The sequence below is a fragment of the Camelus bactrianus genome, chromosome 34, assembly GCF_048773025.1.
Source record: "Camelus bactrianus isolate YW-2024 breed Bactrian camel chromosome 34, ASM4877302v1, whole genome shotgun sequence".
NCBI classification, from domain to species: domain Eukaryota; kingdom Metazoa; phylum Chordata; class Mammalia; order Artiodactyla; family Camelidae; genus Camelus; species Camelus bactrianus.
In genome coordinates, this window is record NC_133572.1 from 5841120 (window position 1) to 5856851 (window position 15732).

At 35.2% G+C, this 15732-nt stretch overlaps 1 protein-coding gene across 8 annotated transcripts in view; it reads left to right on the forward strand.

The window, feature by feature from the left end:
- The window catches only part of RIMKLB (ribosomal modification protein rimK like family member B), a 43171-nt gene extending 30001 nt beyond the window's left edge, over positions 1-13170 (forward strand). For 4 of the 8 annotated variants that reach the window (XM_074357737.1, XM_074357740.1, XM_074357739.1 and 1 more), the window contains exons 6-8: positions 1711-6270; positions 8448-9143; positions 13018-13170. In XM_074357737.1, coding sequence (XP_074213838.1) covers positions 1711-2174 — 464 coding nt within the window. In that variant the 3' untranslated portion in view covers positions 2175-6270; positions 8448-9143; positions 13018-13170. The remainder of the gene's footprint in view (positions 1-1710; positions 6271-8447; positions 9144-13017) is intronic. The other 4 variants (XM_045510196.2, XM_045510197.2, XM_074357736.1 and 1 more) reach the window with 4 other exon arrangements.
- The last annotated feature ends 2562 nt before the right edge of the window (positions 13171-15732 follow it).

Here is a 15732-nt window from a genome sequence, read left to right on the forward strand (position 1 = left end):
GTATGTGAGTGATAGACATCTCATAGCTTGCTTTCTTTCTCAAAGGAGAGTATGTTGGCTGAGATAGGGTTTTTAAATCGTGAGTCTTGCTTCAATTCTACTGCCTTATAGTTTACACTTTTGTAATTGAATGCCCAAACCTACTGTGATTTTTTTTTTGGGAGAGGGGGCGGTGCAGGTAATTTATTCTTCATAAGTTTGTTTTTTGTTTTGTTCTCCTTTTTTGGTGGTTTTTTTTTAAGAGCTCAACTATTTAGTCAGGGTATTTTTACATACTTGTCTTTTCTTAGTCTGTCCAACCTGGATTTTATCAAGTTGTTTCTATCAGACTCAGTTTTTCTAAGCTTCAGGAAGATTTTTTCTTTAATTACTGCCTCTATTTCTCTCCTTCTGGGGGAGGAGTTTTTCTGATTCAGTTATCCAGTTTTTTAAATCTTTCTTTTGTGATTTCACCTCCAATTTTTTGTATATGCTTTGAAATATGTCTTACGCTAGATTTTCTGAGTTAAAAGTTAGACTCCCGGAAGTAATAAATTCTCCTTCAGTTCCTCTCTTGAAGTTTTAGTTAGATAATCATAGTTTTGTTTTAGCTTCAGAAAGTCTGATGGGAAGGGTATAGCTCAGTGGTAGAGTGTGTGTGTAGCATGCACAAGGTCCTGGGTTCAATCGCCAGCATTTATTATTTAAGAAATAAATAAGTAAACCTAATTTACCCCCCCCCCCAAATTTTTTAAAAACTCAGAAATTAAAAAAAAAGAAGAAAGTCTTGAACTTACTTCTTTTATTCAAGTTGTAGGTGGCTATTATTTTGTCCCTGTTGTCACATTATGTCAGAAGTCTGCTCTGATCATTTGGAGCATTCCAGAAGTCCTCAGTCCTTCAGATGCTGAGAAGCAGTCATTTAATTCATTGACTAGTGTGTCAGTTCCCTACTAAGGTAGTTAAAAGACACCTTCCTGTTTCCTGGACTCCCCTACCCTACTCTTCTGTGCATTTACTTTTTGGCCTGTCTGGGGTCAGGCATACTCACAGAGTACTGATGTCAGCTTTCCTCCTGTGTATACACAGAGCTCTTTAAGTCAAAGTTTTGTCAAAATTCTTTGCTTTCTAGTCCTTGTCTGGAGCTTCCTGAAGCTGGTCTCCAAATGAGAAAATCTAGTTCTGATTCTTTTCTCTCAGATACCAGCAAAATGCAAGATCTCACCTACATGCAGCCAGCTACCTTCAGCCCCAGATTCCTTTTCTCTGAGGAATGGCAAATATATTAGAATAAGGACTGTAGAGGAAGGGAACCATATTCAGGTCACCCTTTCTCTAGATTCTATCCTCTATCCCTATTATGCATCTCTGTTGTTTTTACAAGTCAAAATACTGATAAACTGATAAAAACAACAACAAAATTAAGTGGTTTAACTGTATTTATACAAAAATTCCATGTTGCTGCATGTATGTAATATAGAATTCAGTGAAAGTTTTAATATCTTCAGAAAAAACAGCATATTGAAAAAGTACAGTCATCAATTTGTTGAGAGGCTAGTTGGAAGGGGATTCCCTAATGAAGGAAGCTTGGACTTCAGAGTCCCAATGACACTAGAATAGCACCTTTGTTTTTGCTACTGTTTAGAAGAGGTTAGCCTTAAAGGCCAGCCTTAGTGCTACTCCAATAATGAATCATTTTGGTAGCTTCTTACCTTGTTTCTCTTTTTCCAGGTGGTGTGGGGATGATGTGCTCATTGAGTGAACAAGGGAAGCAGCTAGCTATCCAGGTGTCTAATATCCTGGGAATGGATGTGTGTGGCATTGACCTGTTGATGAAAGATGACGGCTCCTTCTGTGTCTGCGAGGCCAATGCAAATGTAGGTTTCATCGCCTTTGATAAGGCTTGTAATCTAGATGTAGCTGGTATCATAGCGGATTATGCCGCCTCCCTTCTGCCCTCTGGCCGGCTCACCCGGCGTATGTCCCTGCTCTCCGTGGTGTCCACGGCCAGTGAGACTAGTGAGCCGGAGCTGGGTCCCCCAGCCAGCACTGCTGTCGACAACATGAGCGCAAGTTCCAGCTCTGTCGACAGCGACCCTGAAACCACGGAGCGAGAGCTGCTCACCAAGCTCCCAGGGGGCCTGTTCAACATGAACCAACTGCTAGCCAATGAAATCAAACTCCTGGTGGAATGACTCCACCGGTAAATAATTAACCAACAAAATCCTTGTAAAACTTTCTTTTTCTTCTTTCTATTTTTCTTTCTTTCTTTCTTTTTTTTAAACCAACTTGCAATGCTGTTCATGGAAGATGCTCAGGAAGATGAGAGAAAATTGAGAGAATTAGTTAGGAGAAAAGAAAGGGGAGATAGACGAAACCTCTGCCATTAAGATATTGCTGACTTTCCTTTCCAGATCCTGCAAACAGAGAGGCAGAAGAGGTGAGATACAGGAAAATGTCAGGCTCTCGGAGTCACCCTTTTAAATTACTCAAAATGTGTAGGCTCGCAGACCATGGAGAACATAATTTTTTCATGGTCCCTTGCTTTTGTTTTTGTACAGTAGGTACAAATTTCAGAGTAGCAAAACTTCACATTGTGTTGTAATGGATAAGGAATACATCTACCTAAATTACAATTTTTTATACAAATCTGAAAATTCTGCCTATACTCTATCAGCTTTATTTTCATAGTTAAGGAAATCTTGAGGGGCTCTTTTCATTTTTTTTTTTTTTTTCATTTGTGTGGGAGGGCAACTTGAATGACCCAGTAAAGTTTTTTTTTAAATGGCAAAATTGGCATGTTTGCATGATTAAAGGGAAATGAACAGTATTGCAATGTCTGGCACACAAAATAACATTTACTCCATTGTAGATAAAATTACACTAGTTTAAAATATGTGCATTGACTTGTATTTGTTAGTGTTTTAGTCTTTTTTGAAAGATATATGCTCTGTTAATGTTGAATTTTTTTTTTAATACATGCTAGTCTTTACATTCCCTGATCTATGCTTGCATCTTTAACAATGGCCAAAGTGAAGAAAATGCTACCTTTTTTGTTAACAAGACACTGACGTGAAACATGTGCATTTAAAGCCTTTTATTTTTTCCTTTTTTCTTTTGGTGTTTGGACATTTAAAGAAAAAGGACAAGGGGAAATATTTTTGGGGGGCAAATCAAGGGCCTATAAGTTCCTAAGTATAAAGCTGAAGTGATTTCTGATACCAGCATTATATATTTGCATTTCTCACATTTTAGGAGGGGGTATATATGTGTGTGTGTGTGTGTGTGTGCGCGTGCATGCATGCATGTTTACGTGTTTTGCTTTTTGTTTACACCAACCAATCAAAAAGGGTAGATTCTAGAAAATGGAGCATGATGGGAAACAGTTTTTTACTTAAAAAAACAAAACAAAACAAAACAGATGAGTTGTTTTCATAATTATACTCCTGGGGGTAGAGGTACTCACCTAAAGGCATAAGGAGAATAGATGCTTCTTAGCTTTTTTGTATATGTATGTTGTTTGGCTTTTTCCTTTTGTTCTAGACTGTTCGGTGTATGATTTATTTAAGGCTACATGCTTTTTTCTTCAGTGCTTCTTGCTGTGTGTTTTTTCCTATTACACGTAGGTTTTGGGGTAGGGTGGACTGAACATTTTTGTTTGGGGACTTATTTAGTAGTACTGAGTCTCTTATAGCCCTACTCTGAAGCCTTCAATACTCTCCACTCTTTATATTTCTTTATTTCTGAATTTATAAAAGCCCCCAAACTGCTATAATATGAGCCTTTAAACGTGGGTAAAACTATCCCAATGAATGGTTTGGAAGGTGTGTTGAGAAGTGGAGATGCTCCAGAGCTCAACGTAATTTTTTTAAACAGCAAGTTCCATCTCCCTTCAATCCTCTGAAGCTTTTACCCGAGTCCTTTCTTGCCTCTCCAGTGCTTTTTTTCCTTCAGATGGACCTTTACATAATTTCTTGGACACTACTAGAGAGACTTCGAGGCAATAATTAAAAGATCAGTATTAACGAGCTCTAACAGAGGTTTGATCATGCTTACTTGTACAGTTTTCCCCCCATTTTAAAAAAGGAATGTAATAAAATTTGTTTTTTTCGTAGAATTAAATAATATTAAAATTGAGTGAAAGGTTGATTGTTGACAAATAGAATAGTACCTCTAATCTGTGCAGTGTCTCATTTCACCTTAGAAACAGATACAGGAGTTTCTAATTTATTTTAGGATATTCTAATTTCATCTAAAAGAATTTGACCTGTCAGGGTTACTGTGGGACATACTGTGGAATATGTAAGTACCTCTGACTCACTTGGTACTTCTGTCACTGAATGACCGTACTTTGGAAGATGCACACTATTTGGGATAGAGAAATAAACAAGGAAGAAAGAACCACTTGATTAAATCATTCATATGTGTGTAGAGATCATCTGGTTGCCACATAGATTATGATACATATACTTTGAGTAGTTACATATCACATGCATTTAGAGTAATGAATTTGAAAACACAAATAGAAAAACACCCTCTCTACCTGATGAAAAATTCAAGGTTTGTGTTGGGTGGGATAAGACACCAGGAAATATGTAGGTGGCCTTTAAAAAAAATGTTATCAAAATAACCAACTACATTATAAGAAATATCTGAGATTATTTTGCCTTTAGTTTTACTCGCTATCCATCCTAGGTATTCACATTATATTAAAACATAGCCTTACCAACCTATTTATGGATCATACACTCATATGTTAGCGTGAAAAGGTCAGGAATGATTATTTTAGACTTTAAAAACACGAATATCCTCTTGAATTCCCACAAAAAGAAAGGTAAAGGATATGAACAGATCACGCTGGAAGAACCCAAATAAAACAGCCCAGATATTTAAGTGAAAGTTAAAATATATTTACATATTGTTGAATAACTTTTGGATAATCTTTATTGCTATTATGAGAGGTAAAAATATGTGTTTATCAAATATGTATAAGCGTTATCATGCCAAAATTTGAAATATTGTAACACTATTGTGTATTGTTAAAATTGTAATTCTGAATTGTATTTAAAAGTAATTCTTTCTGATATTGTTTTTATGTCACCCATGATGAAAAGTGGACTATATATACACACACACACAAATATGAACTATTCCATTTAAAATTTTTAATAGTTATTTTCTTTTGATTGATCATTTCTGCTGGCTTTAACTCCACTGAACTTTGAAATATTTCTGTATATGCTATCAAATAAGAAAATACCCTGGAACATTAGAAAAATCCATCAAGAGACTTGGCTTCATCAAGCACTTTATCAGACTTTTGAGAAGGTATCGAAGGCATTGAAAGAAGTAATTGACTTCCAAGATCATCTCTTCTTTTTCTCAAGAAGAAAATGATGGAAAAAGAAATTCTCTTCATTCAGTGAATCCCCGGTTTGGGGTTTGGGGAGCTTAGAGACATTGTGAAATCAAATCTTGTGTTACATTTTTCTCCTGGCTCACTCTTTTTGAGAAGGTTTATGGGCTATATGGCTGGTGAGACACGATCCCCTCCTAAGAAAATGTAGGTGCTCAGACAGGTAACCTCTGCTGCTACTGTTTTTATTTATTTGTTTGTTTGTTTGTTTAATTTCTTTTAAAATTTGTTTTTGTTGTACTAGGATATTTTTAATGTAATATATTGCAGGATTTATAACCAGGTTCACTGCTTTGTTTCTTTTTTTTTTTTCTTAAAAAACAAAACAAAACAAAGTTTCATTTAAGATACATTTAGGCGCCCTTTGAAGCTTGGATTTTGGAATGTTTCAGTAGTGGACAGAAATCTGCTGTTGGAATCTTCTAGTCTTCCAGGTTTAATTTGAAATGTTTTTAGTTTTGTTTTGGATTTTTGTGTGGTATTTTATTTCCTTTATACCAATGCCCTTTTGCCATGCTGTTTTGGGGTGGCTGCCTAACTCTAGTGAAAATTCTTTCTATATTAACGAAAATGTGGTGTTTTAAATTCCTTAATGTTTTGCATTTTTTAATTGTTTATTAAGAAATATTCTAACTGCTTCCACTGTTACTGTTCTTTGCCAGCCTTTTCAGGAGCCAAAAAACCAAAAACAAACAAACAAAAAAATACCCAGAGAAAAAACTTTCCTTCTTCCCCCTTCCTGATGATGAGTGAGAAGTATTGAGAACTTTCGGGGTCAGTGCCCTTCTAAACTCCCCTTCCCCCAATAATGCAGCTGTAGAATGAATGGTAAATGCAGCGGTTTGGATTCAGGCACAGCCCCAGCCTGCTGGCAGGTAATTTGATTCTTTCTCCTTTTTTTCATCACAAGGCTAACTTTACTTTCGTTTTAAAATTTCCTTTCTTTATGTACTTTGAAGGCACTCATAGGTTTGTAATAACTTTCATTTCAAAAAATAATGTATAAATATATCTAGCAAATAATTTGATTGTAAAAGAGCCTTTGGGGGTAAAGTTTGAATTGTTGGGATAAACTCAGCACTGTCTTTGGGGCTTTGCTTTTGCCATTTAGATATCTCCATTCCTTGCATATATGTCTATAATTAAGTATTTCAGAGTGTGACTTTTTTGGCTTTGTTTTTGTTTTGGGTTTGTTTGTTTCTTCCATTGTGCTACTCTGGCTTAAGCTTTTTCAGGGGTTGGTGTTCCGAATACACAGTGAGCTCACAGTATAAAGACATCAATTAGGAGTTGACAGGTATGGAAAACTAGTTTTGAAAAGGTAAAACTAGGTTCTAGGATATATAAATGGTTAAAAACTCACCGCAGCCTTCAGTTGACCGTAGTCCTTTTCTTTCTGTGACTTCACTGTAAAAGTGAAAGGGAATGAGGAGATAATAGAAAACGTTTTGGTTATTTTGGGAGATTTCAGGAACAATCATTTTAGCATTTCCGAGTCACTCGTTCTGACAAAGAGGTAGATAACCAGCAGCTTGAGATTGCCATAAAATAATGGCTTAAACATTTCAAAAGTTACAGGCTTGAGTAGATTGGAGGGCGTTTCAATGAAGATCAAGAAGCGGATTATTCAAGGCCATAAAACAAAGTTACTGGCAGGAATAGGACTACAACTTACCTTTTTTAATAGCATTCCTGTTAGTTAAATATACTGTCCCCTCCTCTGTCTACCCCAGTCCACCTATCTTTTTCCTCCTTTTTCCTATCCTTCCTAAAATTTTAGCCCTAATGTGAGTTGTTATAATGTTGGGAGAAAATCCTCTTTCAGGTAGAATTTTAGTGACAATAGTCAGGACCTTTTCAATATATACTTCTCTTTGGTCCTATTTAAGGAGGCTGTAAGTCCACCAAACCACTAAATAGTGAATAGGAAATCCTGGCTTGTAATGCTCTTTCTGTAGTTGAAGGCATAAAATAAATCATTAACCCGTTTTGTGCTTCAGTTCACTCATAAGAGGTAGGGGTGCTCCTAAGCATCTCAAGGTAAAAATACTTATCTCTTGAAATGACATTTACTGACAAATCCTGGCTCCACTCCTGCAGTAATTTATGATGTATACTAAATAGGCTTATACGGAAGGACCTTGTTCTCTTGCTGATAAGAATGGCTCACGTTAGATGTGTACACTATATGGTTGCATGGGACGTGGAGGATTTATCAGCCTCCATTCTGCTGCCCCCAGGAAGATCGCTGACATGTTAAGAATGATCTTGCTTTCAGATTTCACCATATTCAAACTATATTAGATGGGCCTTATATAGCGTATATGCCTGGCTGCTGTTGTGGGATTTGGGAACATGAGGGGTGGGGTGAATTGTTGTTGTTTTAGGTTTCAGTCAGACAGCCATCCCTGTGCCCCAGTTCCCAGAAGCACAGCAGGCCTCTAGGAGCATCCGTGGGAACGGCGCAGTCCTGACATCACCAACTCTCCTGCTCAGGCTCATCCCATATACAGAGGTCAAAGGGTGGGGTTTGAGATTGGGGGAAGGAATGAGAAAGTAGAAGCAATGTCACTGCAGTGCCACTGTTGACTAGCCTTTGGTGCTTATGTCAGTGTTTGTTTTATTTTTTAAGTTGGCAAAAATTTTTTTGGGGGTAAAGGTAGTGGGAGGGTGGAACAAAAACAAGCCATTTACTGCTAGTTCATTATTATTGCTAGCTCATTATTGGATATTGTTCTTTAGTAGCTAATACAGAATAAGTTTGAAACCTAGACCCCAATAATGAAGAGAATGGGAATAGAAATGAATCTCAGGATGTTAACAAACAGAAAACATTTGTGTGGTGGTAATTTCCAGTTCTGCAATAGCTGTTGTGTTTGTCACTCTGTCTCCCCTTTTCGCCCTAATTCTTCTGTGTATGTATACAGTTTGAGGAAATTTGAGTTTGCAGTCAGTCCTTTTAAAAGGACTTAATGAATTTATAAACTCTTTTGCAAAATAAAATACCCAGTGTTTATATGGGCATACAAATGCTACCCTATTTTAAATGTAGGTGGCGTATGTGTTCGTGTTTTAATGTATTCAGAGCCATTGGTCAGTAAGCAGTCCAGAACATTGAAAACTCAAGCAGGTAAAGCACCTAACCCTTAGTTTCTAGAATTACTTTGAAAAACTTCTTTATTGCCGCATCTTCCACAAGTCTTTTGGTAGTCTCTGAGCTTAAAATTTGCAGGAGTTGGAGACTACCTAGTTAAGATTTTTGTTACCCATTTATTCATAAGATTGTAGAGATAAGTGAAGAAGGGAAGTGTAACAGAAAAGAAATGGCTCCTTGAGATGGCAACTGCTGAGTGTCTAAATCTTTCCACTCCCCCCACCCCTACCCCTGCTCCCAGCTTAGCATGAACATTGATCCATACATGTTTTGATTTTCTGTGATTGGGATTTTCATTGTTTTAACTTTTGGCGGGGAGGTTTTGGGGAAACAGCAAGTTCACGTGTAAGTGAAACTATGAAATGTTAAAGGAATTTTTCTGTTTAATATGAATAGTAAGCAAGAACTTTTTCTATATACCCTTCTGCTGCAGCAGAGAAATAAACTGGTAGGTGGCTGCAGAAGAAGGAATTCTTCAGACTAATGGCTATTGACAAAATCTGCATAGGAGAAGAGACAGCATGACATACTACGTCAAGCAAAAGGGGCGAAAAATGGAAACAGGACTAAGATTCGTGGATCTTGATTCTAATGGTAAGTTAATTTCAGTAATATGTTTTCAGTCTGATCCCATTGTTCCACAAGTGGTGTATAATCATGAATGCCTGTGAGTCCTTGATGCAGGATGAATTTGTCCTAACTAGGGTACGATCATTACTTACTTTGGGAAAAAAATAGCAATATGTAAAATTAGGTATTTCTCCCCAGTATATTGATATATGTGTACCTTTTCCCCCAGGTTTACTGAGGTATAATAGACAGATAAAATTGTAAGAAATTCAGAGTGTACAGTGTGATGATTTGACATATATATGCATAATGAAAGAATTCCCCCATCAAGTTAACACATCCAGTACGTGGACCTTCATGATGGCAAAATTGTACTATCAAAGTAAATGTGATTTTTTAAAAATTTGTAAGATAAATGAAATGTGCATTGTTAATCATTCTGTAAATATAAAAAGTCTGTTCCCTTTTTAGTGGGAGCACTGGAGAAATAACTACAGAAGTATGTAATTTGACAATTATGGGATAAAAATGATCTGCTCTTCATTTGGCTATCTCCTATCTGGTCCTATTTCCTTTCACTGTATCTGCCCATCAGTTCCATTCTGCATGTTCACCATTCACTGTTCTCTTGCTGGTCTGTCTCTGCCCTGCCTCTCTTTTTCTTGGTTGTGCTTCTGCTTCCCTGTCTTGGTTTCTCTCTCCCATCTCAGTCTTTCTGTATGCTTCTCTTTCTTACTCAGTTCTTCTGGATTTTACTTTTCCAGTGTTGCCATTTTTCATCTCTGCCTACCGGTTTTTCTCTCTGTGTCTGTCTCCCCTTTTTCATTTGTGTCCTGCATGTCTGTATCTGCTGGAGTAACTAGATTTATTTCCTTTGCGTTGACAATTACCATCAGACATGTGAATCAGAGTTCCAGTATTGTGATTCTCTACATCCTAGAATTTGATGAGGCTGAATAGAAAGAATTAAATGGTATTTGAAGTCCCCAGAATTAAAGAACATAATTTTCAATTCTTAAATTTATAATAAGATGTGGACCTGTTTAATCACTCAACTACTTGTTTAACTGTAGTATCTTTTTCTGTTGTGCAGTGAAAGATTTTAAAAGATTTATTTAGAAAAGGAAAAGTGCACCTGTCCGGATGTCTGTAGTGTCTATTGTTCCTGGCAGCTAAGCTATTTAAGATTACGTGGACAGAAAGAAAGTCATATATGGTTCTTAATCTTATGTAGAATTTTGACATCAAAATGACTGATTTTTAAAGTATCTATGAAAACAGAAAGTGAGCAAAATCAGTATTTTATAGACATTTACTAGAGAAAATCAGTTTTTTAATTGAACAATAATTGACACGTGACATTATACTAGTTTCATGTGTACAACGTAGTAATTCAATATTTGTATACATTACAAAATGATCTCCACACTAGTTACCTATCTAGTTATCTGTCACCATACATACTTACGAAAAAATTAGTTTTCTTGTGATGGGGACTTTTAAGATCTACTCTCAGCACCTTTTGAGTATGTGATACAGTATTTTTTACTATATAGTCACCATGCGGTACATATGTTTCCCTATGACTTTTTAATAACTGGAGAGAAAAATCAATTTTTTTAGTCTTTCAAATGAAACTTAGAAGTAACTTTTTTCTAGGATATAAATGTGAACATTTTAGAAATATTTTTATCAATATATTCATTAGTATTTATTGTGTAGCACACAAATAATGTTTTTAAGTTTTATAGATGATTGAAACAGGATATCTAGAAGAGAAATCATTATTTAAAGAAAAGGAGTCCTTATGAAAAAGAATATATATGTATAACTGAATCACTGTGCTGTACACCAAAAACTAACACAAAGAGGTATATCAATTATACTTCAATAAAAAAAGAAAAGGAGCCCTGACTGATTTATATATTATATGCAGAGATTTATATATTAATATCTGTAGTAACAGATTGAGCTACTGGCCGATAGAGGCCTGCCGTAAAAATTTAGAATTTTTAAAGTGGAAAACTTAGAGGTCATATACTATAATCTTGAATTTGCTAGTAAGTAAACTAAAGTTCCGAGAATTTAGTAACTTAACCAAGATTATAGAGCCAGGACTACGGCCCAAGTGTGCTAAATGTCAGTGTAGTGCTCTTTGCAGTATATATTATGCATCCTTCAGAATCTGCTGTAGTCACTGAACAAGTGAAGTGCTCTGCAGTGAGAGTGCTGTGATGTTAGAGAGAAAATTGTCACTGTTTGTGCTTGTGGTTAGGATACTGAGGCCAGCCGTGGGTAGCCATTTCAGATGAATTTGTATGTGTAATTAATGAGGACATCATTTACAGCATTTGGTAATAAAAAGTGTCCCTTGGTAAGAGAAGATGCAGAGGCCTTCAGGTTCTTTGCAGTTTCTGGTCAAGAGGAGTGGATTTCTTAGATCCATTATACTCCTCTCCTCTAGCATACCTTTCATTTCTATTCTGGAAAGTAAATTAATCTATAACAAAGATAAAACAGCTCTATATTGTTCTGAAAAAATTTTTTTTCTTGCAGATTTTTAGGCTAGCAAAGGGGAAAGCAGATAGTTAAATGAAACGATTGTGTGTACCTGGAATAAAGGATCTGTGGTAACATGAAGCAAGAGTAATGGTATCATGGTCTAAAAGCATCGTGGATTTTCTTTTTTTTAATGGTATAAAAAGAAGTCACCTTCTCTTAAAAAAAATTGTCCTAATGCTGAATACAGTTTTACATAGATTGGAGCATAAGACTACACAACATTAGTTTATATGGTTAGAGTTTCTAAATTTTTTAAGAGTTTTGTCTTAATCACAAATTTTGGTTAGTATATGGAGATGTCAATGCTTTAGAACTGAAAAAAGAAGAACAACTTGAATCTTAATCTGAACCAAAACTACTCACAGAGAAAAAAATGTGACAGTGAATTTATATATATGTTCATGTATAACTGAAAAATTGTGCTCTACACTGGAATTTGACACAACATTGTAAAATGATTATAAATCAATAAAAAATGTTAAAAAAAATCTGAATCAAAACTTACTGCTCATCGTATAATTTATTGAAAATGTAGTCTAGAGCACTAGAGTAAGAGAATTTAAGTTTAATTTTATTTGTTCAGGCATTTTGCTACAATAATTGTATGTGGTGTTGTAGAAGAAATGTTCTTTTTTTCCTGTTGGTACTATTTTTTTTTTAACTAAAAACAATTGCCCATATTTTAGGATTTTTAAGGAGTAATTACTGACACATGTTTTATATGATTGTATTTTTTTAATCATTGTGAACTTCAGTGTCTAAAATTGGGTATATATTTTTTTAATATAAATTATCTCTATAGTACAGTTTGTCAATCACTAGTAAAATAGGCTTACTTGGATGGCTAGCTGAAGTAAGTCACAGAACTCCAGGGATAAAGACAGAAGTGTTGGTTATTGTGTTGGCAACATCTTGATGAAGTAGGTAATATAATAGCCATATAGATTCAACTGGTGATTCTTCACCTACTAGAGAGAACAAATCCAGGAAAACAGGAGAACTTCTCCTGAAGAAGAGTCAAGTAAATTTGGGAAATAAGGTTGCTCTTTTAAACATGTCCTAAGTTAAAGCTTTTAATTCTTAATGATAACATTTAATGTCTTCCAAGTCAGAATTGGAGTATACCTTGGTATATACCCTTTGTCAGCTGAAATCACCAAGATAAAGTGTGGTAATTACAAAAAACCCTGGCTGTGATTTTTTTTTTTTTTTTGGTAACTTAGACAGTTTGTAATTTTTTATTGTTGTTAGTTAATTTTCTTTTTTCCTTCATCCTAATTATGAAGACTGTTTAAATATGTGATTTAAGTGATTTGTATGTGTTTTTCCCCCCTAGGTTCTTTTGAACTCACAGAATGGATGAAGATAGATTTGACTGTATGTTTTTTTCAAATGGAGGATAGAAATACACAGAACAAGGAAGCAGTAGCTCCAGCCTGTTTGATTTCATGTGTTTTCTAAAATAAAACCACCAGAACTGGAAATGAAATAGCATGGAGTATGATTTGTTCTTTTGGCAGCTATTTCTACCCACTCCATTTTATATGAATTGACTTCAGTCCATATAGCTAAGCTTGATGTCTAGCTCCACATGTGTCATTTTCTCTTTTGAAACCCCTTTTTTTTTCTTGACAGGCTGATCTCTGTAATGTATTCTGATATGATTACTCCTTTTGGCACAAAGATAGGCACTAAAATGTGTATTACGTGGATTTTCTCTTGCCCTTTTCACCTCAGTTTATCTGTCCATGCAAAATAATTGTTGCTTTTTTTTTTTTTTAAGTCTCTGAAGAAAACCAGACTTTTTTCTTTCTCACTCTGATAAGGCTCTGGCACACACTTGTCGTAGCATTGCTCATGACACTTAAATCTTGTGACTGGAGACCTAGTTTATTTGAACTGTAGGGGATCTTCTACATATATATGTGTATGCAGAGGCAGCCCTAGGACTTTTGACAAAGAATGGGCTTTGTTAGCAGATACTGATTAAAATTCTGATTTCATTACTTACTGTTTACGTGACCTTTAGACAAGTAACCCTCTGCAAGCCATAAGGGAGTGTTTTTAAAAAAAAAAAAAGAATTGGAAATAATTGTATTTACTAGGTTAATGTGTAAGGATTAGCTAAACTATAATACATGTATAATGCTTATTAGCACATAGTTGAGTATTTAATAAATACTGCCCTTTAATTCTGTAAAATTTGGTTGTTGATATCTTATGCAAGCCCTACTGAATCTTTTCATCTTGGAATTGAAGTCTGTAAGATTTTCTTTATTTCCTTTCAGTTTTCTTGTTTAAGTTTCTTTCACATTATCTTGTGGTAGGATCATTGTGTGTAGGTGTGATTGTGATTTCTCCTAATAGAGACTGATTATTCCTTATTCCACCTTTCATTATATATATCTATAAATTAGAATTCCTTATGTATATTATATTTATAAATTTAAAAAAAGTCTTATCTCATTTTTTTCCAGGTTTTTTTCCCCGTCAGTTCGTAACAAAAATATTCTTTTCTCACTCCTAAACCAAGAGAATTAACTGAGGGATATGTATACCATGTACAATTAGGAATAATTTAGGATAGTATGACTTTTGCCAAAAATGGTTTGAGAAGACTTAAGTGTATCAAAACAAAGAAGATTGGTATGAAGCCAAAATAGAGGAAAAAATAAGATTAAAACAAGGATTAAAAGTGCAGATGCACACAATCAGATCCTGTACTTTGCTTAGATAGAGGAGCAACAACCATCAGAGGGATTGACAGACTTACCCTGTCAAAGGACAAATTGTAAGTATTTTAGGCCTTGCCACTCACATATGGCCTCTTCCTTTTTAAAAAAGTAACCCTTTAAATATGTAAAAACCATTCTTAGCTCATAAATTGTACATAACAGGCTGATCCTTAACTGCAGTGGTTTTAATATATACTTTAGTCAATGATCTGTGAATTTTACTTCGCTAAATTGAGGCTTTGATAGCAGTAGAGTTTGAAGTTATTTGCTGTGGTAGGAAAACAGATGTATTGAAATTCTGTGCAATGAACCCAGAATGGTGCTTTGGTAGTTACAGAAGATGAAAGAGTTGATATTCCCATTATTAAAGTTAGCCTAACTTGACATACCTGAACAGGAAGGTGGAATTTGTATGACCAAAAAGTGTTACGGCACTGAATCTTTCAGAGTTCTTAAGACTTGAAAGCTCAGTAGATAAGGACTTAGGTACTACAGATGGCCCTGGTGGGTTGTTTAATTTTTTTAGTTCTATACTCAGCTACTAATCACACAGGAAGAATCGTTTAAAGGTGAGAGCTTCGTGAAGCAGGCTTATATAAGCAACAGGAGTACTTAGCTATCGCATGACATCTAAAATGTACATGGTATAATATTGAGAGACATCATGGATTAAGCCATTGAAATCTATGTTTCTGAAAGTTTTGTAGGGTCAAGAGATGTGGATGGTTTTGCATAATCTTCCCCGCTTGTTTATTGTAATTTTAAAAGTTTATTGTTAGAGCTGCACGCTGTTTGCATCAGGTTTTCTTTTTTCCCCCAGCTTTATTGAGATATAATTGACATACAATGTCATATTAGTGTATAACATAACGTGTATAGTGATACATGTATAACATGATTTGATGTATGTGTATGTTACAAGATTACTACAAGTTTAGTTACCTTCCATCACCTCACATAGTATTTTTTTCTTGTAATAAGAACTTTTAAGATCTACTCTCAGTAAATTTCAAATATACAATACAGTACTGTTAAATGTAATCACCACATTGTGCATTACATCCACAGAACTTATTCATCTTTTGACCACTTAATTACCCATTTTCCCACCAACATGTGCAAAGCTTCCCTTTTCTCCACATCCTGGCATTTATCTGTCTTTGTTTTGATGATAGCCATTCTAATAAGTGTGAGATGATACCTCAGTGTAGTTTTGATATGCATCTTCCTGATAAGTGACATTGAACACCTTTTCATGTATCTGTTGGCCATTTATATGTTGCTTTTAGGAAAATGCCTTATCAGTTCCTCTGATC